We start from the raw sequence: 27773 nt of genomic DNA on the forward strand, positions 1-27773 counted from the left end.
CGTGGGTGTCTAAGAAGGAATGCTCCTAAAGGTGTCAAGTGGCCCCTTTTGCCTCTGCTCTCAGAGACTGTACTACCAGCTCCTTATGCTCTCCTTGCTGAGCCCACCCAGGCAGTTCACAGGGAAAGGCTTCGCTGCAGGCATCCTTCAGCACAGCTGGTCCTGCCCCAGATGGAGTCCTAGGGGGCCAGTCCTGCCCCACAGGGCTCCCTCCTCACTGAATACTCCTCATATGCTTCTTTTAAAACTTTTATTCAACAATATAGAATTCTTTCAATTATAATATAGAACTGTCCATCACCACGATACATCCCCTGCCACCCCCAGACCTTGGCAGAGACTGGGGCAAGCTGGCTAACCACAGTCCGTCAGAGGCTGGGAGGGGGAACAGCCTGGAGAGCGGAGGAGGAGGAAGGAACGGCTAACCACCCCCCGCTTTGCACAACCTTCACATTTCCATGCTTTCTGGGTCAGGAGATCAACAGGGAACCAAAGGCAGAAGAACCTTTTACGCTTGGACAGAAGGGCTGTGTTCATAAGAAGGTGAGTGCCATCCAGCCAGGCACGCTGCCCCACGCAGCCCTGCCCAGGCTGCACAGTCTGCCCGCCGTCACTCTACGCGCGCCGGTAACGGTTCTCATTCTGCTTATGGAAAATTGGGAGCAACAGCACCGGACCTGGGGAGAGACAGGAGGAGGGAAGTGAGTGTTGCAGGACGCTACCTGCACAACAGAAAGCTCCTCTGGCCCTGGTGGCGAGGAGATGGGCAGGTGTACTGCCCCACGTCATGCCATGCCACACCTCTCCCAGCCAGGCCCAGCCATCCCAGCCACTGACCCCCAGGACACGGGGACAGCAGGGACCTCAGCCTGCTTTAGAACAGGCGGCAGGGTGAGCAGGGAAAGCAGGGCTGAGCAAGGCGAGGGAGAGATGCAGTCCAGCAAAGCAGTGCTTTCACAGGCAGCCAGACACAAGTTCATGTTGTTTTTTTTTTTTTTTTTTTCCTCCCCAGCTTCCTGCTTTGTCTCCCTCTGCTGCCTCAAACATCTCTAGCCCTGCTAAGGGCCTCCGTTGTGTAACACCACTCTGCACCCGCTCTGCCAGAAGCCTAGGGCCATGCCAGCTGAAAGGCCAGGACACACACCAGGGCTCTCCTGCACCGTGTGGCGGCAGCAGCCAGATGCAGGAGAAAGGGTACAAAGCTGCATGTTCCCCAGGTTCCTGCCTTCTGAGGGACGAGACATCAACTCCTCCAGCTCCTGGCTGTCCATACAGGTAGGACCACGCTCTGGTAAGATCCAGAGGAAAGAAGAGCTGTCGAGCACAGAAGAACCAGCCTGAGCTGCAGCCAAGTGTACACACCATCACAAGAGCGGTAGTCAGGCTGCAACCACTTATTTCCCTCTGGAGGAACCTGTCACAGCTTTTCGTGCCCTACAACCAGTGTAGGGAGATGGGGAGATTCAGGGCAGGTTGTTGTTGCCTCTCTGGTCAATGCAACCAGGGAAAGACATCTATCTGTTTCAGACCCCCTGCTAGGGAGCGCATCTCTTTTCCTCCGCTTGAATGTTCCCAGATGTTTCTGTCCCTAGTTCAGAGGGACAGAACTGCTACTTCCTGAAGCATCACCTTGAAACTTCTCCATCGGGTTTGGACACTGTCAAGCATCAGATGTAACCATTAACATCTTTCACCTACGGAACTTCCTCCAAAGAACTGTCTTCTTCTTCTGCCTTGGCCAACACCTGAGAGCTAAAGACAGGCAATTTGGAGCTCAGCAGCTTGGGTAGACTATGAGAAACGTTCACTCCTCACTTCAAGGGACCAATTCAATACTTGTTAAAATCCCAAAACCACCCCTACTGCCGCTGGCAGAGCTTAAGACCTCAATGTCTCTCAGGTCAGGCAGCCCGGAGGCAGGGCAGTGGGAAGGTCAGGGAGCTGTGAACACTTGCTGAAATCTTAAGCAGCATCTGCAGGAGAGTTGAGGTTAGTGAGGGCCCTGCAGCGTGGCAGCATCACCCAACTCAGCCAGCTCCTCAGCCTGGCCACCGATAATGGAGCTCATGCACTTGTCACTTCCTGGGGTAGGAGCACAGCTTTAGGGAAAGGCATCCACCTGGGCTGCGAGGAGATAAGCATGTGGGTACACGCATGGAGAATCCACGACTTCTAGGCACACATCAGTGACTCCTCTGACCAGACGTTACACCTCTGTGACAGACAGTCCGAGACCAGCACCTGGGCACTGCCTGTTGAGTCCCACGTACCAGAAGAGCTGACTCCCACAATACACCAACAGCTCACGCCTCCCCTGGAGCCCCTCTGAGTACAGCGAAACTCTCAGGGCTGATGGCATGAAAGACTGCAACCGATACCTAAAGAGATCCCAAAATACTCAGAAGAGGCGGGGTAGAAAAGCCAACCCCAACTCTCTCTTTCTGGCTATCCCACAGATTTGAGACAGCAGACATTCAGACGTATAGATATTTATTGGTTTCAGTGAATTATACAAATGGATTGACCTGCTATCGATGCCAATAGAACTTTATTGGAATATGGAATGTAAACAGATGTTTCAAATAGAAACATTGCAACCTTATAAAAAATTAACTATTTCGACAATGCCGCAGAAGGAAATTCTGTGTTTAGGTGCTGGTGGGAAAACACTATCTCCAGCTTCTAGGTTTGAGCATCACCAGAACCACTTGATGAATTACACACAGAACAAGTAGAGGAGGCAACTGTGAATCGTGGGGCTATAAAGCCATCGAGGGATCTGATGAAAGAACCCGCAAGACGAACCCCCCACCCCCCGCAACAGAATCGGCACCCCAGAATTCAACAAGTGGCTGACTTTGTTAAAACACTATGTGGGATCCCAAGTCCCGGACCAGGAGCTGCACAGCCCTCTCCCCCAACAGACCACGCCGCTCTTCGCTGATCCTTCCCCTCCCTGTGCTCTCCTCCCAGGCCTCCATTCTGCTTCTCTGTCCTGCGGTGCCGGATTGAACCGTGCCAGAGCTGTGCTCTGGCACAAGTCTGCATCTGGCACGAATTCTCATGGGAGCCACGTCATGAGGTACACGTGGTTGCACACCTATCACAAGAAGTCTTGGGAGTTCTGACTTTCCTGAGCTCAGTGGGAAAGTCTGGATAATCCCTCCCCTCTTCTGTCACAAAAGCAGCCCTCACATTCACAAGTTTCCAAAGCAGGTCTATTAGTTTCTTTTCAGAGTGAGCCTTTGTCAAACACACCTGGAGGGGGGATCTCACCTCTCCCCAGCAACTCAGCTCAGTGCCTTGGTTTTTAATGTTCCAGACAATCCTGAGATGCTGCTGGGTTTGTGGGTTGTTGTTGTTTATTTTTTGTTAAACCTCCCCTCTCCCCCCTAACTCCCTGGCATTTGCAATTAAAACTGGAATTCAAGGGCCAAATTCAAGCCCAGAGTGAGCAGTAGGACTTGGACCTCAAAGCAGAGTTGCACCTGCTGACCCCCAGCCTGAATTTGGTTCACCCAGAGTCTACAAGTCAGAAAGGCATGTTTAGAAAGAGGCATGCTAAGGGCTGATGGTGGAATGGCCAATTTGTCCCCACCAGCATGGTGGGAAAGACTGGACTGAGAAGGAAGAGAAGGATCCATAGAGATGTGAACCAGAATCAGTCATGTTGAGCCCTGGGGATATCACTACATGTTTAACTCTTGCAAGACCATTTGCCCAGGGCTTTGGTACCACAGGGTTAGAGTTACATTAACCACAACCACCAGAGAGGAACTGAGGTTTATGACCCTCCCCCCCACGGTTAGATTTCTGCGAGTATAAAGGGGAGGGAAGGGGGGAAGGGTCCTTGGTTCATTTCCCTTCACTGTGTGACCGAAGGTTTTGCTTTTATTTGTAAACATCTTGAATTACCCGTCGTTTTCCAGTCTTCATCGTGCTGTTGTCAGGCCACTGGAGAGCACAGCGTTTTCTGAACTGGGCTGGGACTGCTCCTTCACCACTGGATCTGCAGGAGACACAGAGCAGGCAGGAAGAGGAAACAGCATTTAATAAAGCGGAAGCTCCACCCTGGCAAACCTCTCCAGAGAAACTGCCTTTAAAGCCCCACAGACCTGCCAAGGCTTTTGCTGAGTGGGGAGCCGAAACTTCCTCCCCAACACAAGACCCTCTCTCCAGCCCAGCTGGCCCCAGCTTCTCCGCAGACTCACAGAAATAGGGGTGTTCCATCGCCTCCTTGGCAGTCAGCCTCTGTTGATGGTCGTATCGCAGGAGCTTGTCCAGCAGGTCTAGGACTTCAGGGCTGACCAGGTGTCTGTTCTCACTGTGGATGAAGTTCTCCCAGCGCTTCCGGGAATGCCTGCAAAGGGACCTGTTGTCACTGCCCCGCTCTGACCAGCACAGCGGTACTGAGAGGTCCCAGGGAAATCACTCTCCACTTCTGGGAAGAAATAGCTGCAACAGACACTGCCTTCAGCGCTCCCTTGCACAAGCTACCAGTCAGTAAGCACTTGCCAAAGGGAGAAAGCCCTCTCATTTAGGCACAGAATTGTGTGGATGTCCAACATCTGGGACATAGTAAGCTGGGAAGGGCGCAATATTGCAGCATCTTCTGTCTGCAGAGACCACACACCAACATACAGCAGGCAGGGTGACACCCGTGGGACCAGAAGTGCTCTGGCTTGCCAGCCTGCCTCACACAGGCTGTCTTCACTATCCCATCTACCTCTAGTCCTTTTAGAAATCCTCAGCTGGGAGATTTTGAGCCCCTCAGCCCACACTCAACTCCAGTGTTTACATCTCCATTTCTAGGATGTCAACAAACAAGAAAGGGAAGAGGCATGGGAAAACTCGTGGATCAGGGGAGAGGCAAAAGGAAAGAGTCTGTATTTCAACGACCTGCTGGGAGGCCTGAAAGCAACGCTGGGATCCAGAAGATCAAAGCAGACCTTGGCTGAGAGTCCTTCAGAGGATGGACATTCAGTTCTCACCCTCTCTGTTTTACAAGGTTTTAAAAAAAAAAAAAAAAGAAAAAGAAAAAGCTGCATTTTACTTCTCCACTTACTGGCCCAGGATATCATTGAAGTGCGGGTCCAGTTCTATGTGGTACTTCTTGAGATACCCATACAGTTCATCTGTGCCCAGGACCTTTGCGATGCGAACCAGCTGGAACAAAAGGCAAGTTGAAAGAGAGCAGAAGAACAGGTGTGGAAGAAGGAGCAGATTCTGCTGGAGCAGTTACTATCGAACCTGTTGGTTCCTTTCTGGTTTGGTGTCTACAGACAGGACTGGGTTCTGTCTTACAGAGAAGAGCTGCCCAAATGCAAGAGCTCTTCTTCTGGAAACTTCCCAGAAGGAAGGAATATCTCCCTTGAACCTCATTTGTGCAACATGCACATAAAACAATCTCCTACACAAGGCAGTTACGTGTAAGCCCAGGTGGCTCACCTAAGCACATAGCAACATCCTCCCAGCCCGGTGGTCCCGTCCCCAGAACCTCCCCACTATACACATGCAGATGAACCGGTGACACCTGTCTCACTAGATAAGCCAGGTATCACAGTCCTTACCTGGTCATAATTGTCCTGCCCATGGAAGAAAGGCTCCTTTCGGAAGATCATGCTTGCCAGCATACAGCCTAAACTCCACATGTCTAAACTGTAGTCATACATCTGAGGGGAAAAGGGAGAGGCCGTCAGAAAAGAAAGGTATGCTCACCTTGGCCTGATTCCCCAACAGCAGCACACAACCTCAGCCTTTTCACTTCACAGCAAGCCTCTTTCCAATCCCGGCAATGCCCTGACAGGCAAAACCAGACAACCCAAAGGTGGCTGAAGTGCAACCACAAACAGTATCACTAGTTTGCAAGGAGGAGGCAGATTCTTACTTGGTAGTCCACAAGGAGCTCCGGTCCTTTGAAGTACCTAGAGGCCACGCGGACATTGTATTCCTGAGCTGGATGGTAGAATTCTGCCAGACCCCAGTCTATGAGCCGCAGCTGAACATGTGATAAAAGAGACACAGAGTCAGGAGCCTCAGCATGAGCAAGCTAGGCAAAGCCGTGCCTGCCAAACCTCTCAGTCCCATGAAGCAAACATGTAGGCCGGGAAGCAGGGAGGTGCTCTGAGGACACGAGATGCTCTCAGCAGCGCTCTTCCTTCCCCTTGTCACCATGCTGTGCTGGCAGAGCAGACTCCAGCTTCGTGAGCTTCTCTGCCTCCCAGCTCCAAAAAGACCATCCCTGCTGGGTGACTGGCTCCTTACCGGTGCCATCAGCCACAGCGGGCACGATGGTGCGTACTAGGGAGCAGGCAAATACCAGCTGTTATCCTGCTGTGCAGGGGGGCTGGGCCAAAGGCAGTGTCAGTTTTAACTGGGGGCTGGCAGCAGGAAAGGCAGACTGTCTCTTCTGTGGCCACGGGGATGGAGGACCAGCCTCGTTACTAAAGGACCACGGATCTCGTAAGAGCTTCCCCCTTCCTTATTAAGTGCTGCCTTGCCTGTACAACCGCTGCTGATTCACATGGAGGGACCTGTGGAGCAGTAACTCATTTGCTGCTGCAAATCCCAGGTCCCTTAGGAGGCAGGTACACGCATCACCCAAAGAGGTTTGAGTACCACAACAGGGAGGGCAGGCTCCCTTTGCTGCCCATTTCCATGGCAGTAAGCTTGGTGCAAACATTTCCTTTGATCTACCAGCGTGTTCTGAAAGAGAGGAAGCCACTGCAGGGGAGGCAGGCTGTACTACAGAAGGAGCTCATGCTCACCAGGTAAAATCATCCGTGCGTGTTTCAATCAAGGCTGCACTTCTAACTAAGGTCTCTGCACCCTCCCCCTCCCCAGGTGAAGACTAACAGCAGATCTGTTCTCCTCAAAGACATCCAGCATGTTTGACTGGGGAGCAGAGCAACCTCCAAGCCAGGGACTCTCGCTGTGGTGCTCCACTGATGTGGATGCAAGTGGAGGGGAGCAGGCAGAGAAAGGTTGAAGGGGTAAGTACAGGTGCCCTGCCTCTGGGTACAGAGACGAAAGAGTTTCAGGCTTCCCTGGAAAAGCCCTGCTTGCAAGCCCTGGTGCCATCATACCTTTTTCTGTTGGTGGTCTATCATGACGTTGTGGGGTTTGACATCCCTGTGCATGATCCCCATGCTATGACAGTAATCCAGGGCCTGGCAGACACACACACGTGTTAGACATCACCGTAACCACAGCACAGCATTAACAATACAACAGACAATTCTCAGCTAGCAGCAAGAGTGCCCTGTCCACGAGGAAGTGCCGCAGCCCTGGCACAAGGAACTAGCGCTTTCAGCTCTTACTCTGCGCGTGGCAAGCTGGCAACAAGATGGTATTGATCTCCTGTCCCACAGCAGTCACAGGTCCTGGACCTGTGTTCCTTGCAGGGTTTTGGGAGAACGTGATGCAGAGAGGCATCCCACCTGAAAGCAGGCTTAGTGCTCCAACCTGGGCAGCCCCACACTTCCTGGGTGACAAAAGAAGAGCTCTTCTCTCCAAAAGGGGACAATTCACGTGCACATACAGTCTTATGGCCTTCCAGTGAAGGCTTTCATTGGTGTTCCAAAACACACTTAAGCTAGAAAGTCACATCTGCTCACTTAAGCCAAAGCTGTGCTTACAAAAGGCAGGTGATAGCACGCAAGGAAGTGACACTGCTTCAAGCCTGAAGGCAGGAACCCGCAGAAGCTCTTCAGCTCTGTGACCTTGCACCACTCGCCCCCCCATGCAGCTGTTCCCTGGAGCAAGGAGGTGACAGTGTTTTCTCAACTTCAGGGGGAAGGGAGACCCATCCATCAACATCTAGCAGATGCACCGAGACCTCCAGTGGCACGGAAGGAGGGCACAGTCCGCAGTCATTCAATATGCAAGACATCAGTGCCAGGCAAGTAACATTGTCCTTGGGTCCCTGCTGCAGCGGGAAGCACAGGAGGCAACAGCTTCGATCACAGCAAGGCTGCAGGGAACGATCCCTGCAATGTCACAGGGACTCACAACCAACAGCAGAGTTACAGCAAATGGTGGTCATGCAATCTGCACTTCTTGAGATCTTTAACAGGTTGGACAAACTGCTTCCAGAGATGAAGCAGTTTGGTATCTTGCTTGTCCCAAGGCTGGATCATCTAATCCTTATCAACTCTTCCAACCTAGTCCTGATAAACCTGGGCTCCCTCCAGCCTTCAGCAGGAAGGTCTTTCCCTTGCAGACAGGTGGAGCAAGCTTGGGGGTGCAGAGAAGAAAGCCTCCCTTGTGATCACTAGATCTCCTTCAGGTCACCTCCTGCAGTCACCAAGTCCTGAAGCACAAAGGACTTTCCTCATCCATCCCACTCATCTCCAGGGGCAGTGAAGCTGCAAAGTGCCAGCCAAGGAGTCCCAAGGCCCTGCTGAGACCTGATATAGACAAGCTGCTGCTCCAGCAGGTCAGCACAGAACAGCCCTGGGATTAGCTGAAACATAACAGCCTAACTTATCTCCCTAACGCCCTGCTGCCTCCCCGGCCACTGCAGAGAGGCCGTGCTGCAGATCACACGGATCTGCCATGGGGCTCTGTGAGCACTTCCACACGGAGGTGCAGGTTAGGTAAAGGGAGGTATTTAGGGCACTCCTCATCCTCCTGCAAAGAGACAGCGATGGCTTTGGCCAGCAGGTTTCAAGTGAAAATACCGGTGTTAAAGCAATGCCAGCATGACCAGAAACCTCATTCCCAAGACCACATTCAGTGCCTGCAGGGCACTGACCTTGCCAATGTGTTCTTCAAATGCTCCACATCCCTTACCCAGAGACACAGGGCCATGGAAGACCAAGTGGGCAGAAGCCACCTTCTGGGGCTGCATTTAAATTCTGCAGCAGAAGAAAGCCTGGAGTAGGCAATACCTCTATTCTGGTCTCTCTGTGGTTCTAAAGAGTCCCCAGTTCCTCACCCTGCAAATGCCTCTCAGTGCTTGTACTGGGTCTGGCTGAGGAGTGGTTGTCCTCACAGCAGCCTGCTCGGTGCTAGAGACACGGGGACACAAAGCACAGCCCTACCTGGCCGCTAGCAACCAAATACTTCACAGGGAAGGCACAGACCCCAGAGAATCAGATTGTTCAGAGGTGACTGAAGGTCCCCAGTTTGGCTATAATGCCTGACAGCAACATGCCAGGCAGTCAGATCATTTCCTAAGCCTTCTGTGGTTATGAAACATGGATTCTGCATTGGATACGAGAGAAGTAACTGCTTAATGGCACTACCCCAGTCACCCAGCTACTGCCTTTCTCATTCCTAGCCTCCACGTCCAGACTGCCATATGCAATGCCACTCACCTTCAGCAGCTCATACATATAAAACCGAATATCAAAGTCTGTCAGGATCTGGTACAGTTGCTGAAATAGATTTGGGGAGGGAGAAAAAAAAAGAGAAACAAAAATAAATACTCCAGATTTGAATTAGTTTCATTTCCTGCACCCCACCTGCCACCAAGCATCAATAACCCTACTCCAGGTCCCCCTGCCAACATTGTCTCTCCTAAGGGCTGCCCTGGGTTCAGATCTGCCAGGGCTATGTGCTAGGAAATCCAGAAAGGAAGCAAGCGCTCCTGTGAAAAGCCACTGGGATCATTCAGACCTGTCATGACTTTCTTTCCGCAGCAGAGAGTCAAGCTGTCTGTCCAGAGAGGAGACAGCAAGGCCTTCAGAACACGCTGGAGCTGGCAGACAATCCTGTTCACATGCAATGTCATCACGATGACTTGACATCGGTAACATTCAGAGCAGGCAGACAGGGAACACATGGGCAAGCCTTCCAAGTGCTCAGAGTGGGGCAGGGAGAGGAAAATATTAACCTAACGCGGCATGGGGCTGGGAAGCATGAGGGGTAGAGGGCCTCGGAACAGAGCAGGCTCCCCTCCCTCCCAAGACAAAGGGGAATGCAACTCAACAGCACAGAAAAGCTTGTGGGAGCAAGGAGAGCACAGCACAGTCTCAATGAAGTGCTTGTTGCCGGCACACATTCACCACCCTCCTCTCTTCTTTGTCGTTCTGATGCTCTCATTACTACTGGGGAAGCGACAAAGGTTCAGGCTGCGCTTTAAACTCCACCATACCACCAGCACAGTCACTATAAACCTTATCATCCTGCTGCTCCCATGCCAGGTCACAACTATCCCAGCGTTTGCCTTTCGCTCTGTATCTGACATTGGCAGCTGTGCCAGCTTGGCACCACGGGGCCGTGCTGTCGTCCAGCAAAAGCAAGGTGAGACAGCAAGGCAGTGGGAGGGCCAGGAAAGACATGCATGAGACACCCACGGCAGGACCAGTCCCCTCTGTCCTTTCTAAGAAATAAGGATCATGTCACAGCCCAGTTAAAACACCGGTTGCATCAGCATTGGAGTCGACTGCTCATCAAGGACACCACTGGCATCTCTGGGAAAAATACCATAGCAAAGGATTGAAATTCACATTTCAAGAAAGAGGTTCTGGCCCTGGATCCTCTCCAGGTCCCAGGAAAGATCCTCTTAGATCCTCGTGATCCTGCCATGCTTAAAGGCTAGGTCCCAACAGCCCCACTACTCCCAGTACGGCTCTGAGAAGTCATTGGGTAACATACAAGTGTCACTTACACATGAAGAGCTTAAATGGCCTCCAGGATGCAAGCTGTGTTTTATTCTCATGAGCTGGGATAATCCTAACACTTTGGAGCAACCCAGTCAAGCAGACAAGTGAGCAGGGAGCAAAACCAACATAGCCACAAGCTACAGCAGGGATAGATTTCCTGACTTGGCTGCACAGGGCCCTGTAACACATGTCCCAGGGCCAAGCCCTGGCAGCAGAGAACAGCTGAGCCCTTTCGAGAGTTTAATTGACTTGCTTAGGTAAGAAACACTACAGGCAACAGAGGTGCCTAAACCCCACGTCTTTCTGGGAATCACCGCCCTGCTCAACCTTGCCCGGCAAGATCAATGCATCTGGGGCAGGCCGCTGTGGGCAGCCTCCCTCCTCACCCAACCCAAAGGCCAGGGCTCCTTCTCCCTGCATCCTGGTTCTTCTGCCCCTTGGTGCCTGTGTGGGCAGGGAAGGGATAGGAAAGAGGTCACTGCTGCCTTTCTTCTCAGGACCACAGTGCTGCTGGCTCTCCAACCCACAGCCTAAAGCAGAGGCAGCCATTGAACGAGCAGCTTTCAGACATCCCTAGAAGAGCTGCAAAAACCAGCGCCTCTGACCCTCTGGCCATGCCAAGGCTGGTGGTGCAGCTAGCAGTGCCCAAGCTGCACTTACTTCAGGAAAGCCCCTGCCTGAGCACACTCGGCCTCACTGCCCCAAGAAGGCTTCGACAGCAGGCTCTGAATCCCCTTCGCTCAGCCTCACACAGGAGAGCAGACACTTCATTCACAGACACATCCCGTGCTCTGCTCCCTCAGCTGGCTCTTCAGAAGACAATTATCAGAAACATCACCGCAGGTATCGTGGCCTCAGACCCTGCTGGAAGATGTGCTCACCCCCCTTGCCAGGATGGCAGGAGGCCTCGGAGACCTGGGCTGCTCCACCTTCTCCACACAGAACACGAGGAAAGGCCGAACGCGCCCTGTGGTAGCCTCCAAACCTCCTCAGCTTTTTGCGACTTTTTTTTTGGTCACAAATGAACTAACCTACCGTAACTAATTCTGTTAGCACCTGAGGAGGCACTGATGTGCTTCCTGTCTCCACAATGCTGACAGGAGCTACACGCTATTTCTTCTCTGTTGAGTGAGCAACGTGGCTGGCTATCTGCAGGAAGCAGCATCTGCAAAGCAAGGGGGTGGCTCCCAGCAGTGTTAAGGACAGACACTGCTCTGGAATGCAGGCTTCCAAGGCATCCTGGCTTTGGCAGCAACGCAAGGAAAGAGAATCTTTCATATTTCTGCATCTCCTACCCAGGGCAACTATTTTTTATACTAACCTTCCATAAAACACACGCAATTCCTGACAGCAACTGTAATCGCCCCAGTGCACACCAAGGGGAAGGTCTGACTCGGAAGCTCTCTGTCCCCACAACAGGCTGAACATCCTGGAGCAACTTTTCATTGCTGGCCTTTTTTTGCCTGTCTCCTCTTCTTCCAGCCGCAAACTTGCTAATGTTCAAGAATGAAATAGCAAACAGCACAGCACTGCTCCCAGAGCCTCAGCTCTGCCCCTCTCCTTCCCGAGGAGTTTGTCTCCTCGATGCAATGAAGGGCCACAGCCTGTGCAGCGGCAACTACGCTCATCGACTGCAAAATATGTATGACAGCTCGTGCTGGCTGAAGGACAGGTGTCTCATTTCAGGTTTGAAACCAATTAGGAAAAGTCCTTTAATTTCACTAATGACTACCGGCTTGATTGCATGGCTCTGCAGCACTGCTATGATTTAAGGCAAATGGACATCGGTAGCTTGAACGCTCACAGATGACAACGCAACAGGTCTGAAGAGAAACACCAGGCACATGCACAAGCCGCCTTCCTCACGCAGCAGGATATACGTTTATTCTAGCTCCAAACACGTTATTCCTGTGATGGCAGAACTGTCAAGTTCAGGAGGGACCTAGCCAGATAATTTAAGACAACATAAATCAATTCTAGAGAAGTATCACATAAGCCTTCTGTTTATACACCTTACGTATTTAAAAATAACCAAACCTGCTGGAATACAATCTTGCACTGATGGCCTAGAGCTGTCCGGAACCCTGGTTGAAGCCCCACAGAGGTGCAGCTCCTGCCTGTGCACAGAAAGCTGAGGAAAGGCATCAGCCATTTCCAGGGGCATGCAGACACAGCGACAGCTGCCCTTTGAATGGGCACGGGGTGAAAGAATTCACATTCAACAAAGATACAACAATTTTGTTGAAGGAAAGCAACTGCCAGAAAGGAGACTACTGAAAAGGAGGCATCCAAGCTTGTGAAGAACTATTTCCAACAGGACAGAGAAAAATGTAACCCTGTAAGGCAGTTGGCAACCACCGGCTGTATACAGGCTGCCCTGGGAATTGCCTCAGGAGCCCCTCATGGACCCTGCCAGTGACTTCTGAGCAAGATGTACGGTACTCATCTGTAGTGATGAATCTAGAAGTCAAAGCAGAGACGGACAGATCACCAGCGGCCACCCCAAAAAGAGAAGAGGTCCCTATCACCAGGATTAGCTCACATGACACTTAACTCCAGCAGAATCTACCTGCCCGGGGAGACCAGGACTGTAGAGCAGAAGTGACAAAAGAAGGACAGTGACTCTGGGAGCTTCCTAGCTGCTTCACATGTAGAGATAAATACCAAGCCAAGACCTCTAACACAAGTGGTCTCATCTACTGTGTGTGCTGTGTGCTTCCTGCTTGGCATCACTTCAGAGCAAGGGAAGACACAGCTTGGGAGCCTCTACATAGAGGATATCCACAGGCACCTGTGTACAGGAGCAGCTCTGCAACCTGCCATTTAACTGCAGCCCTAGGAGCCTCCCCAAACAGTGGGAGTGTTGCTTGAATAACCCACATGCCCCACGCATGGCTGGTGAAATTTGGGTTACAAATAAGCTCTGAACACGAACAGCATTACTGCGTGCCCTGGGGGGCATGCCTGCATTCCCAAGACAAAGTTATTCCTGCCTCGTACCAGCCAGCATCAGGTGAAAGCAGCAATTCTTTCATTCTTGGACTTGTACCACTATGAATCTGGACTTCCTCGAGGAGGCAGGCTTTTCTTAGAAGCTCAGAAATGACCTGCTGCAGAACCATCCAGTTGTTTCTAATGCAACAGCCAGAGATGATGAGCACTGCTGCTTCTGCTGAGGACAGATCAATGTTGCTTTAGTGGCTGCAGAAGAGCCTCCGACAGCTCCCAGCACAGCTGCGAAGGTTGGCCTACCTCATACTCCAAGCCTTGTGTTTTTGGTCAGAGTCCCTGTTGGCCACCAGTCTCGAATTACTACTTAACACTCTACTTCTCAAACACATTTCAGTTTTTGGGTGGTATCTTTGACAAGAAATTTTCCCTCTAAGGACACCAGAGAATGGTGCAATCATATTTTGACGAGGATACACAAAGCGACCTCCAGCAAGGCGTGCTGCTGCCTTAGTGATCTATTTCACCTCAGGCCATATATTAAAATGTTTAAGAAAGAAAAAAGCTCCAAATATAAAGTTGGAAAGTTCCACAATCAGCCTTATTAAGAGTCCCTGGATCACCAGGAGAAGGGGTACATTCACAACATACACAGCACTAGAACAGACCAGCTGATGCCAGCGAAGCCCAGACACACCAAGCCTGCTTTAATTAGCCCTGAAAGGTTACACAGAACTCCTCTCATGGCTGGTTACTTGGAGGTGACTCTTCTCCCTGCCCAGAGCTGTGAGGGCAGACGCTCCTGCAAGTTACTATTATTCTAGCCTCTCTAGTAAGCCTCTGCATGAGATTAAATAGCACTAACAACACCGCTGCCAGAACGGCTGCAGTCCTCGCTACCCGCTGTGTCCCCCCCAGAGGGATTAATCTTGCCAGACAAACTCCAGGGGATGAAAACAACACATGCTGCCTCGCAGCACGCAGGGCTGCAGCGGTCTGTGGGCCAGATCACAAGGTCAGTCCTCTCCACCAACACCAACCCGGAGTCCTTCTCCAGGTGGTTGGTGGATCTGCTGACGCCGTACCCTACGAGGTGCACATCCACGTAACGCTCCTGTACGGACAGGAAGAAAAAGCACTGTCCTATGATACGAAAGGGAAGAGACCTCTGAAGACTGCAGGAAGGGGTGATGCCTGGCTTCCTAATGGTAACTGCTTAATTAATTTTTACCACTGACATAGTAACTTTGGTCAAAGATTCACAAGGGGGAAGCAAAGATACCATTAAAATGTGGTCGCTAATCACATAACCCTTTTGCGCATCAACTCTCCTCTGCCAGCCGGAAGCATTTCAGCAGCACATGCAGTTGTAGCTGTATCAGACAGAAGGACCCCAAGCTTTGGAAAGGAGTAACACCACTTGAGGCTCCCCAGAAACCAGGATATGCTGCAGCCTTGGACAAACAGAAGAGCTCTCAAGACTGCTCAGTGCCTTACTACCAGGTTCACTGGCAGCGAGAAACCTGCTCTCCAGCCTCAGCCACCCCAAGGGCCCCAGGTCTGAAGGATTCCAGCACAAATCAGCATCACCTGCTCCATCAACTGGACTGCCATAAACAGAACATCATTATTGGGTAGGGGTATTAATTTGGGCTAAATAGACAGCACAACGGTGATGAGTAAATTTAGAGGGAGGTATGAAGATCTAACCTGTTGGGCTTAACCCTGATGAGGCCATTCAGCACACAAGGTTTTTATTGCTTCTCACTTAGAGCCTATTTAGTAACTTCACAAGATTCTAATTTATGTGGAGGAAGGAAGGTGAAGCTGACATAAGGAACAAACCCAAATTTCTCCCCATAGCTCTCGAGAAGTAACTGACAGCCCAAGAACACATCAATCTTTACAGAAATAGGAGGCCTCCCCCCTCCACACGCAGGCAGACTCACCTTAAAATCTGTGTTATTGATGTACTCAAACACCAAAGCAGGGGTCTTTGACTGAGAGAAAGAGAGAGAGAGAGAGTGTCATGGTTTAAAATGCCCTCTTGATCTTTCTTGGCTCCAAGAGACCTGGGAAAGCTTTGGCTTCCTGCTCAGCCCTTACTGCAGAGAGTGGGGCAGGAGCAGAACATCAAGAGAAGCACAGCCCTGGTCCATCAAGCAGGGCTGGGAGGCTCCACTTGCACCCCACACAAAAAGACAACCTGGCATTTTGGCCAGCACTACTCTCCCAACCCCACCTATGAGAAAATGTGCTGGATGAGAGAAAAGGTGTCATCAGGCACTAAAGCCTCACAGCCCATGGCAGGAAGGTCAGCCAGGACTGCCAACACTTCAGCAGTGTCATTTCCTCTCCCTGGATGCCAGCGAGCTGGTAGTCACAGACCTCAGTCAGCTGCTGGTCAGAAAATTTCCTGGGAATGGGGTAATTGTGGCAAGGCAGACAAAGGATACGGCCTCTGGTTACCGGACAGGACAGCAATCAGAAAGATGAGAAGTGCTTAACATCCAATTGCCTTGAAAAATCTTTATGTTCCAGATGCCAGACAGGACCTGGAAGGCTGCTGTTTCTGCTTTCTTACAGCAGATTTGGAAGGCTACAAAACTCCTCCCCCATCAGCCACTCACAGGAGACACAGAAGGTGTGTAAAAGAGTCTTGGGAAGTCGGAGAGGAACATTAACTCATCCGAAGTGACCCATCTCAGGAGATCCTAATGAAGTCGATGCCAGGTGCCCCGTCAAGCAAAGGCACAGGCACAGTGAACGCCTAATCCCAGCCAAGAGCAGAAGTCACGCCAGCCGTGTCCCAAAGGATGCCCAGGGCTGAGCCTACAACCAGCGAGAAGGCAAGCTCCCCCCACACTGCAACACACAGGTACCTACCACTGGATCCTTGACAGTGTCAATCAGGTTAATGATGTTGGTGCCACCACGCAGATTCTCCAGAATCTTCACCTCACGTTTTATCTTCTTTTTCTTCACTGGCTTAAATAGACAAAAGCAATTAGAAGTGAGAGTCCTTTCAGACATTAACAGTGATTTCTGCCACTGACTCTGACTAGATCCCAATACCTCCCCTATTCCCCTGCTCCCACCCTCACAAGGGAACATTTTTAGCTTCAAAGAGGAAACAGACACTTTGAACAAACTATGGTTCATCTGTCGTCAGTGAAAGCTTTCCAGCCATCAGGGGAAATCAAACCACTCTCGACAAACATAATTGTGACTCCAGTAACCGTGGTTAAAAGCACCTTGGACTGCTGTGTGGAAATCTTGGCACACTAATTCTGTGTTATACATTCAGAGACAGCGGACAAACATGGTAAGCTTTCATACCTCAGCTTTGTTTACTAGCACAAAACAGTTTTTACTTCTTGCTCCCAAGGCATTTTTCTTAACAAGTGCTTTAATCCAGCAAAATGACAACCTGAGGGTCTTCAGCACCATGATTTCCAGTAAGCTCAGCCACTGCTGTACTTAACTACAATCAAGTGTTTCACAGCCACCCTAAGAGAGTAGGCCCAACTGCACGGCATGCCATCGCCTCTGTACACCAAGATTATTTTTAAAGCATGCAGACATTTTAAACAGTTTTTGACTCCTCTTCAAATCCATGCAGTCCCAGGAATTCCCTCTGTAAAGTAGCTTTCTCTGGACATCACCCTGCACAGAGTGACAAAGAACAGCTGCTCCCAAGGCAGGGGCCTGGAGGTTGGATTAGCTTTTACACTCTGCTGATCCAGAGGTTCATTGCAATGAAAAGGAACGATCATTTCTGTAACTCATACACTCCCAAGACAGATTTAGCTCTGGGCAGCTTAGAGCAGCTATGAAGTGAGACTTTATTTAAGCCTTGGCTAGTGACCAGTGTGGGCATCACCAGTTGCATACCGCTGCTGGCTCCAGCAGCTTTCCTTCGCTGCAGAGCTGGAACAGCTCCTTCTGCACTTCTGCTACTGCTACAGAGACATCGCACAGGGACCAGTAAACCTCTTACACTAGCTGTGAGGTTTGCTCCTAGAAACGTGCTTTCCCAGTCAATTAGCTTTCTAAAACACTCACCATCCAGCATAGAGTCTGGTCGGTGAGGAAGGAAGTAATGGGGAACAGCAAAGAGGTAAGAAGCCCCTTACCAAAGCAACCCAAGTTACCCGATGTCAGCAGTTTCAGCCTTCTACACAAGGGCTGAGGAGCCACAAGAGCTCAGCAGCTCGTGCTCTGTCACCTCTCCTCTCCCACAGCCTTCCGTGCTCTGACAACGGCTGCGGAGCACCGACGTGGCAGCTCGTGCTCACATTAGATAATCTCTGATTTCAGGCCACCCAAAGGGACGTACATGCAAATGGGAGAAGGAACCAAAGCCTTTCATCCAGTCAGAAAACACGTCATTTGTGTAAGTGATAAAATATGCTGTCTTTCTAGGCTCTCCAGGTAGCTTCAGATCCAAATCCTGCTCTCCTCCTCTTCCAAGTTAAAAGGCAGGAGCTAGACTTTCAAGTCAAAATACGAGAATCTCAGCCCTAAGCAGAGTGCCAAAAATAACACCTATACTGGCACAGGGAGTGTCAGCACCTTGTAAAGCCACTGTGGAAAGCGGCAGCAGGGTCCACCACAGCTGCCAGGCAGAGCTGGAGCAACGAGCAGCAGGCTTCCCTGGGAAGGGGGCAGGAAAACAGCTTGGGCCAATACCAAGACATGACTGGAGCTGGCATGAGGTTAGACAGACATGGAGAAGGAGCCAGAGCAGGGGACGGGAATGAGCAGAAGCGAGGGCTACATTTCTGAACCTGCGATGAAGATGCTTCATTGGGGACTAATTTCATTTACGTCAGCATGGCGATGGACACCACGCTTGCATCGCCCACATCCACTGATATTACCAGAAGGCAAGATGGAATTAGAGGACATAATTCAGTTACTCCGTTCGTCCAGCAGGGCAGATGCACACACAAGCTGTTTTCTAGGGACCTTCAAAGAGGGAGCTCAACCACTGCCGCCCTGAACGAGCTCACTGAACAGCCAGGCTGTCGACAGATTCCTGCACGCATCAGAGCCACTCTGCTGTGACATTTGCACCTGGCTGGGAGCTGAAACAGTGCCTCAACACAGCCAAGGGGGGCCAAAGGCCACTCTGAAAGACCATTTCCTTTGCAATGCAGCTATTTCAAGGGCCTTTTGCATTAGCTAGGTAGGGAGGATACACCTCAGACATTTCCATTTCTCCTTCCATAGCAGCCACCACTCCCACTTGGGAAGAAGAGGTCTTCCCCCACCACGTCAATTCGACGTGCTTCCACATGGTTCAAGACTGGAACAGGATGCCCAGCACGATCCCTGCAGAAATCTACCCCCCCACTCCCCTGCAGCACACTTACTGAAAGCCACAAGCAGACAGTATCAATGACTGTTGGAAAAAAGGAGAGAAGAAAGTTTTTTTAATGAAATGCCTGCAGATAGTCACCAAGAGCAGCATCTCTAACATCACCAACGGGTGACACTTTGGCAAACACTGTTTCAGCAAGAGGGAGAGTTAAGAACTGTTTACATGTTTTCCTGCTAAATTACAGCAGCACAGAGCTTGGTCGAGGCTGCCTGCACATGGCTAAACTAAAACACATCAGGTATGGGCTGGGGCAGGGTCTCCCAAGTGACCGAGCAGCCCTGCTCACTGCAGCCTGCCCTGCTGCAGGGGCGCGGGCTGTGCGGTCAGCGCGCTCCCGCTGGCTGCAGACAACCATCGGGATGGGGCTTCCTGCCCCTAGGGAAAGCGGGATGCGGAAGGGAGAGATGCCACGGGCTGAAGCCTGTCGTCTTAGAGGAAAAGTTACTGCCCAGAAGGTTCCCCCAGAGAACAACACAGGGGAGTAAAGGATCTCCCCATTTCAAATCTTCAGGATAAAACAGGGACAATCACTGGCCTCCGGACCACAACCCCTTACAAGCCCACCCAAGGGCATGCCGTCACCTATCCACACGCTGTGCTGTGCTGTGCCAGAGCCGCGTTACTCCAGCTATAAGTGCAGCCTGCCTCCCAGGAACACTTCACTGGAGCTCCGTTTTTGCACAATAACTGATCCCAAGCCTAGGCTCTTGCATTATCCCATCTGGCAACTCAAACACCTTGGTGCAAACCTCTCCAACATACGGCCACTGCCGTGGGCTGGCTGACCGGAGCAAGCCGGTCACAGCCATGGGACTTGGCCCACCCCAGCCTCAGCACTGCTAAAATCACAGCCGATCAGCAGCACATCCACCAAGCACCAGGATTAAGCCTGGGCTGCTACAACTCACAGCCACCCGATGTCTGTCCAAGGGTGTTGACTCCAAACACACGTGGATTAAATGTGAGCCAACAGGGGATATTATGGCCTCCAACCATCTGCCTCTCCCTGCAGGAAGAGCTTCTAAGACACCAGCCGTTGCAGCCAGAGTATTTTAACTGTACCGATTTAAGGCCATTTTATTACTCCAGGCTAGGAACAGTGGCATTTCAGGTTGTGTCTCCTACGTGGCTCAGTCCGCTCTGTCCTGGGAGGGCTATTTCCCGCTGAGTAATGAAGCAGCCACCGAGGCACAATTACCTGCTCCTGAGTTTGACCAGCCTGTGTTTGTCAGGCAACGTTTTAGAAAGGTGCCGACTCCAACTCCATCCGTTCCCACAGCAGAGGCATTTCAAAGCTTTCTTCTGAGCTGGGATTCTCCAGTGGCCAGAATGAGTCAAACCCTCGCTGTGGCCTTTCCCTCCGGCAGGCACCAAGGGAGTCCCTCTGAAGCACCTATTTCCATGAAGGCCGTGGAAACTCGGCAGCTTGGAGACTCCTGTCGCGTTTGGGTGAGATTGGCCAAGCAGTGCAAGAACTGCTGGTGGGGAGGGGGAGACAGGCTGACAGACAGCAGGATTGCGTAAGGCTCGTTTCCATAGGAAACCAGGCTAAAAGACATGTCTCAGTTTAACCGTGTCTACACTGGGAGGGGTTTAATCACTTCAGCTGCAGCAGTGCCCTCAGAACGACACGACTGTCTAGCACTAGCCAGTTTTCCAGTAAATTGCTTCTTTCCTTAGCCAGATTAGAATTGAGATGGCTGCAGGTAGTGGAGACAAACGTACAGCTCGTGGCTGTCCAATGCACTGAACACACGGAGCAGAGGGTGACCTCCAGCCAGGAGGACGGTCTCTGCGGAACCCAATGGTTCTCACTTGCCTGTCCCAGCCAGTCGTGCTTTGCTGCAGGTTTCCTGCCCTACCAGCCAGAAGGATCACGCGAGGGTGCTTCCATCTGCCTAAAGTCAACCAGGGCAGTAGAGGCAGCGACAGGGGCCAGTACCCCAAATACCTTCGCCCGAAGAGATCAGACAGCATCACGAGATGCCGTCCCGTGCCAGAGGCGAGAAACGGCATGGCGTAAGGAGTCGCTTTGCAGGCAGGTAGACGCAGAAGAAAACACCTCTCTGTGACTGAGAGGTCAGATCCTGGGTCACTTACTGCCAGATCACAAACTTGTAAGCAGGGAAGGAGTCCAGCTGCAGCAAACACCAGCTGGAAGCATTAACATTGTTTGCTAAAATAAACCTTTAAATACAAGATGGCAACCATCACTTCCTGTCTTGAACAAATAGATGTCTGCCTGGTTAACCATCGTTTTTGGTTGGTTTCTAAAGCAAGCGGAGTACACATCTGCCAGGTTCTTCAGTTCCAGCCATCCCCAGCAACCTGGGAACCCATCACTTGAATTCAACAAATTACAGATTTTTTTTTTGTCCCAAGTTTCACAATGAGAAAGAAAAAGGGTGACCAGGAAAACGCGGGAAATCCATGTAAGATTCAAAGCATAAAAATAACTCTACGTTAGCTGAAAGCAGGCAGCCATGCAGCGCTTGGGTACTGCCCACTAAGGAGCACACATGCTGCTCTGAAGGAGTCCCAGAAGGTGCTGGGTGTTACCCAGCAGGTGCTCTGAAAAAGAACAGCAACCAAAAGATACAAATCCAAGAAAAACAAAAGTCATTTATTCCCCCACACAATAATAATAAAAAAGCCTGTTCTTTGTCAAACCTGAATAGCTCAGAAGCACCCCAATACTCGCAGTGAATGAACAGGCAAATCTGAACAACACACAAACAGCAGCAGCAGGCTTGAGCAGCATCCTTATGACAGGCTTTAAATGTTTAAAAGTTGGCACCACAAGCTTATTTGTCTCCAGCAAGTATTATTGAAAGGATCATAATAATCAGCCTGTAAAGCCTGATGCCAATTGCTCAATAGGAAAATAGGCTTTAGAGCAGCAGTGCTTATTTTGTGAGACATCCGATGGGAAACCAAGTAATTATTTTCAAAAGAGCTACGAAAATCAAGGAGCCCACTTGTGTTGATATTTGTGAGATGCAAACAACTCACAAAATTCCATCTTTGCACCTTACAGCTTCCATCACAGGAATTCAAATTTCCCTATCCCAAGCTGCTCTTCAATTTTACAAGAGTCAAGAACAAACAAACAACAGAAAAAATCCAGGCTGAAACTACTGAAGCACTTCTGCTTTTTAATTCAAGTTAGGTAAAGCATACCAGCGAGTGTTTTGGGGGCAGCACCTTTCTTCCCTGCAGAACACCTTTCCGTTCCCCCAGCGCATCCCTGAAGCAGCCCTTCTGGGGCTGCAGGACTGCCCTCCCTGCACCCAGACCGATGCAGTCAACTAGGAGACACACAAGGATCAAGCCCTGACCCCTACTGCCACTGTTTCAAGGAATGAGAAGCATTCACTCGGGCTCTGCCCTAGGACACTGCAAACAGACACAGTGCTGAAACTCATCCTCCTCCTCACAGGAGCTGCAGTTTTGCAGCTCACCAGTTCCTTGTGGCAAAACACGACCGGGAGAGTCATCAGCTGCACCTCCAGGCCTCTGAGAGATGGTTGGTACAATTTCAGTTGGTCCCAGCTCCACACAAGGCTGGAATCCAGCTGCTGACCGTGCCAAGCTCAGTGTGGGCAAATGGTGTTTGAAACAGAAGAGTTGTGCACACTGCTCTCTTGCAACAGGGCTCACTTCAGTGCTGACAGAGGAGGAAGTGGGCTGGGGAGAGCTGATTCGGTGAGTACAAAGGCAGGAGAAGCAAGAGATGCAGATAGCTACCAGGAGCAGGGATTGAACGGCTTTGGTGGTGGAAGGTCAGTGATGCAGTCAAAAGCTCCAGCCCTGAGGGGCCAGCATCATCCTATCGTATTTCCCTGTGCAATCCCTTCTGCACACCAGTCATTTCAGCCCCCACCCAGAGCACACCAATATATGAGGGCTTTGAAGCTTTTAGAGACAGCAGAAAAATTACCAGAGCCACAGAGCTATCTTCCCCTGAACAGTCCTCCAGCTACTACAGGGATAATTTGAGTTTAATTCTGAAAGGACCTTGCTGCAGCCCCTTGTCTGAGCAGCGGCTCTGGAGGGTTCATATAGCCCAGAAAGGGGAAGAGGGGAAAAACAACAACAAGTAAGAATGCACTTGTGAAACTGCGTACATGGTTGAAAGTTTCAGCTAATGGACTCAGCACAGAGGGACAAAAGGCACCAGAGGAGAAAGGGACCATTTACCCACTGCTGCAGAACCTCCAGTCCCTCTCCTTGCAACTACGCTCTCTTCTGAACCTCTGCCTGTTTTGCCTGTTCAGACAGCGACCATACACGGAGACAAAAGTCTCTTTATGCGGTGGGTTTAATGCCTCACAGGCAAACAGACTGTAGGTAGACACACATGCACAAAGCAGGAAGGATGACTCCTGTAGAAAGCTGACAACGTGGATGCCATAACCTCCACCTTGGGCAGACGTTCAGGCGGGTGATAAGCAGTGCAAGAGAACGGGCTGTGAAGAACCCTGCAGTTCAGCTGGAGGTAACTCACTGCAGCATTCTTGCCATAAAGAGTCACCCACAGGAGTTACCAGCAAAGGGGAAAGGTTATCTTTGGCTTTGAGAGTGCAACTTGCAATGCTGTCCACATCTCCTAGGAACGCTGCTTTTTACCCCAGAAGAGTAAGGCACAGGAGAGCAGGACCGCAGGCACTCCAGAGCATCACTCAGAAACGGGGAGCTCATCAGAGACAGCACAACAGCTGGAGACTGACCTCAGCACTCCACCAAAAATCTACATGGTTAAGATATGAAAGAGTCGAGATGTGCTTTGGGTACCTGCACTGGATGCAGACAACACGTAACTCACTGGAAACAAAGATGTCTTAAGCTTCCTTAGTACACGCAAAGAAATCTCTGGCCTCATCCTGGAAGCCAAACATTAGCATCAAATCTAAGCAAGATGCAAAAGCATGTAGGACATATTCACACATTCCCTCTTCCTGGTCTGGCCCTCCCCTAAGCACGCAGGAAGCATACCCACAGCTGCGCGGCAGAGAGCCTGACCAGAAAGCCCTCAGGAACCTCCTACAGCAGCTGGAGACAGCAGGAACACAGCTGCCTCTATGTCCCTACCAACGGTGAGGGGTAGGTACAGTGCTGAGCACTCCACCGCATGCCAAGATGACTTCAGCCCCATGGTGCTTCCCCTCCCGCCCCGAATCTCTTCTCTGGATAGGTTGAAAAGCTGCAGAGTTGCCCTCTGCCTTGTTTCTACATGTAACACTTTTTGGAGGATGCTGTCTGAGGGTGTCTGTGGGGTAAATCAGAGCTCCTGCTCCAGTGCTTGGTGGCTGCTGTCCTACACAGCACAACCCGACAACTGGTAGCAGTGGAATGAGAAGGAAACTGCTCATTTTTTTTAAAGGACTGCAGAATTTTCCTGGAAAAAAAAGCCTCACTAAGAGCATTGCACCTTCAAAGAAAGGTACTTCACCTTATAACACTAACATCAGTCACCTGCATGGCCTTCGTTCTGCTCCTTCACCGACACGTCATGGTCACAGCTAATGGCACGGCCACAACCCCTTTTCCTGCAGGATTATGCCTGGACCTGTTCTTGGGGGAGCAGAACAGAAAGGCAACGCCAGGGACCTGGGAAATAGGCTTTATACAGGACCTGCCTGGGGCACTGCGATACCCATCAGAGCCATTAAGCTCCCTGACCTTGTCCACTGCCTAGGCCATCATAGGGCACTTGAAGAAACAAGGCATTTAGCTTCCAGAAGAGGAAAAGCAGTTTATCTTGTTCACCCAGCACTAGACTGGGACCTATGCTCTAGTCTCAGCTTTGTTGAGGCTAAGGGACTTGCCCAGAGTCACACAGGAAATCTCTGTGGCTCAGATCTGCAGCTGAGAAAGGGTGATAAAATTTCCTGACCTCTCTGGAGGAGGGTACAAGATGTTCAGGTACCACAACACCAAAGAAGGGGAGAAAAACGTCAGGGGAAGTACTTGCTGCATGCTAACTCAAGCTCAGTAAGAATAAGCTCCTTCAAAGAGCAAGGCTGGGACGAGACACCAGTCACCTCACGAGGCATGGATATTAAAATCACGCTAATGCATAACAAATTGTTCTCTCAAAGAACCTTAAATAGAAAGGAGTGACTGCTAAACCGCCACATCCACCAGCCAGCAACTGTCCCGCCCTCCCGTCCCACCCCTACTGCCACACAGAAACCTGCAGACTCGGTTGCATTTCCCACCCCAGAGAACCCAGCCTGAATTACAAGGCACAGAGCCGCCCAGCTGATTTGCTAAGGCTCCACCGTAGATACATGTAATTACATTTGCAATTAACTTTGAGTCTAGCTACAGGAAACCAGAGGCACTTTCCACAGTTCGGAGTGCTGTTATTGCCACACTTTGCAGGTTTTCATAACGCATACAACATGGTGCTCTGAAACTCGCTTCTCACTGACCCACTTTCCACTGAGAAGAAAGTTCACGTTCATTTATCTGGACTTTCTGCTTTTCCCTGCTCACTCGCAGGGATGCCGCCTGCATGTTAATGCCGGCGGGGGCAGCCAGGGGAACGGGCGGGAACACCAGCCACGTCAAACCTGGGCCTATCTCGTCTCTTGCTTGCAGGGCTTTAAGGCAACCCGTAGAGGCCCCGAGGAGAAGGAGCACCCAGCCACCCCGAGATGACTCTTGCCGGCTGACTCACGGCTCAGCGCTTACAGGCTCCCTAGAGGTGAGTTTGGCAGCCACAGGGAGAGGAGCATTGCTCCAGGGGAGGCTCTTTAGGCTGGTAAGAGGTAAAGAGGAAGATTTCTGAAGACCTCCCCTGCAGTCTCTCTACCTCATGGTGCCTTTTTATGTGGGCCGAGACCTGGACTCCCCAAAAACCACAGCAGTCCCAAAGAGACCATCAAGGGCTCCAGAGCAGCATGCAGAAGTGCAGTTCCCTCAGTCTAACCACAAGCCATCCTGCCATAAAACCCAGCTCTGCACTGGCCACCTCTGACTAGTCTCTCTCTCAAAACACATATTGTTGCTTGGTGTTAAAAAACACCACCAAAACAAAACCAAAAACAAAACAAGAGCCACGTAAAGCATCCATAGGTGGGGGATGCCCCAGCAGCATTCCAGGAGAACTCAGCTCTGCAAGGACACGTGAGCCTTGCGCTGCCACCAGGCTCAGCCCCAGGGCTGTCCCTAACAGCTCACCGAGCCACCACCTTGACCGCAGCTGAGGCAGGGATGCGATTAACGCTTCCAAGAGGCGAATGGGAGATCGCTCCTTGCCTAAGAGCTGTGGCTGGACAGACAAGCTTCCCAGGAAGCTGAGGATGTTCCCGAGGAAGCAGAACAGTGAGTCGGGAAGCCACAAAGCGAGCCAGCCAGCTGCGCCATCGGAGTGGATCTAGCAAACGCCTTCGGGCTTCGGCCCAGCGCAGATGCGTCCCAGGCAGCTGCCAGCCTTGGTGGCTGCAAGGGCAGGTTGAGCTCAGAGCCTGCTGCTCTCTGAAGATCAACACGTGCTCTTGGGGAACCAGTGACAGGTGTTGCTGGTCCAACAATTAACAACCACAGGTGTCATCCAAGACAACCAAAAGCACCTCAACTCTAACCTTTAGTTTCTGTTCCTTTTTTTAAGGAAAAAAAAAAAAAGAAAAAAAAAGAAAAAGTTTGCTGCTAGGACAGTTACCACAGCTCTCTGACCACGCTGCTTCTGTGACAAACACAGGTAACCCCGCACTGCAGCCACGCCAAACCACAACCCGGTACTTCTGCGTGAAGGCCTCCACATCCCGATCCCACTGGGGCAAACGCACCAGAGCAATCCACGTCCCTGATGCTGCCAAACATCCAGTGGTCTTTTTTAGTCTCTTCAGGTTTTCACAGTATTTTTGGCCTGTCTGTAGTGAAGTTCTCTCCCACGTAACGGATCCTCTCAAGGACAGAATATACAATTTCGTCTGCTTTCCAAGCACCCCACGGCCTCTCTCTGTGGAGGTTGCGGCCTGAGCGTGAGGAGGTCGCATGCCAGCTGCCTGGAGGCTAACAGGAGGATTCCCCCTCCGAGCTTCGCCTTCCTGTTGACACGGCAGTCTCTGGGCTGTTTGAGACAAACACTGCCAGATTCAATTTACCAAACGCAGGCAGCACATGCAGTGCTGCTCAAATGTCAGGGCTCTGAGCATTCCTCCTCCAGAGGAGCTCTCAGCCCACGGCAGGCTCCAGCACTGCCAGACAGAAGGGGCGAAGGCATCAAAACATCCCCACGGCACGGGGGACACTAAATCTGTTTCCAATCCAACATCCAGCACCCGAACGCCCACGACGAGAAAAAAAAATAAAGAGTTCTGGGGTGAAGGGCAGGACCCAGCAGCCCCTGGCTCTGCCGACCCGGCAGCCAGCCGGGACACTCACCTTGAGGATCTTCACGACGACCCTCTCGTTGTTGGTGATGTTGATGGCCTCGAAGACCTCGCTGTACTTCCCCCGGCCCAGCTTGCGCACCAGCTGGTAGTCGTCCTGATTGCTGCGGGCACCAAGAAAAGAGAAGGGGAAGGACGGGGAGAGGGAGGCGGCTGAGGGGCGCCGGGCCCGGGCAGGGGCCGCCCCTCTCCCCCCGCCCGCTCCCCCCGGGGGCAGAGGGGCTGCGGGGCCGGGAAGGGGTCCCCGCGGGGCGCTTTACCCCCAGCTCGGGACGTGCGCCTCGTAGTCCCAGTACTCGCGGCTCCTCAGGCTGTTCACCTCGGCGTACACCCGCGCCCGGCTGCCGGCGGCCGGGCCGGGCATGGCGGCGCCGGGCGGCGGCTGCGGGAGGAGGAGGAGGAGGAGGAGGAGGAGGAGGAAGAGGG

General features: G+C 51.5%; 1 protein-coding gene across 7 annotated transcripts; it reads right to left on the reverse strand.

Annotated features, from left to right (window-relative positions):
- Positions 1-235: 235 nt before the first annotated feature.
- CSNK2A2 (casein kinase 2 alpha 2) lies at positions 236-27767 on the reverse strand. 7 transcript variants are annotated; one of them, XM_035312259.1, is made up of 12 exons: positions 27608-27767; positions 27340-27451; positions 16446-16547; positions 15509-15559; positions 9321-9380; positions 7086-7169; positions 5888-5998; positions 5571-5672; positions 5066-5166; positions 4116-4360; positions 3916-4009; positions 236-677 (listed from the first exon to the last, which is right to left on the reverse strand). In XM_035312259.1, exons 1-11 carry the CDS (start codon positions 27709-27711, stop codon positions 3933-3935), a joined length of 1149 nt encoding a protein of 382 aa, XP_035168150.1. In that variant the 5' UTR covers positions 27712-27767; the 3' UTR covers positions 236-677; positions 3916-3932. The 7 variants fall into 7 exon arrangements, with proteins under 7 accessions (XP_035168150.1, XP_035168154.1, XP_035168149.1 ...); XM_035312263.1 differs by having other exon boundaries at positions 4212-4360; positions 27608-27711; XM_035312258.1 differs by lacking the exon at positions 236-677 and having other exon boundaries at positions 2474-4009.
- Positions 27768-27773: the final 6 nt, after the last annotated feature.

This window comes from Oxyura jamaicensis, assembly GCF_011077185.1.
Source record: "Oxyura jamaicensis isolate SHBP4307 breed ruddy duck chromosome 11 unlocalized genomic scaffold, BPBGC_Ojam_1.0 oxy11_random_OJ70854, whole genome shotgun sequence".
NCBI lineage: Eukaryota > Metazoa > Chordata > Aves > Anseriformes > Anatidae > Oxyura > Oxyura jamaicensis.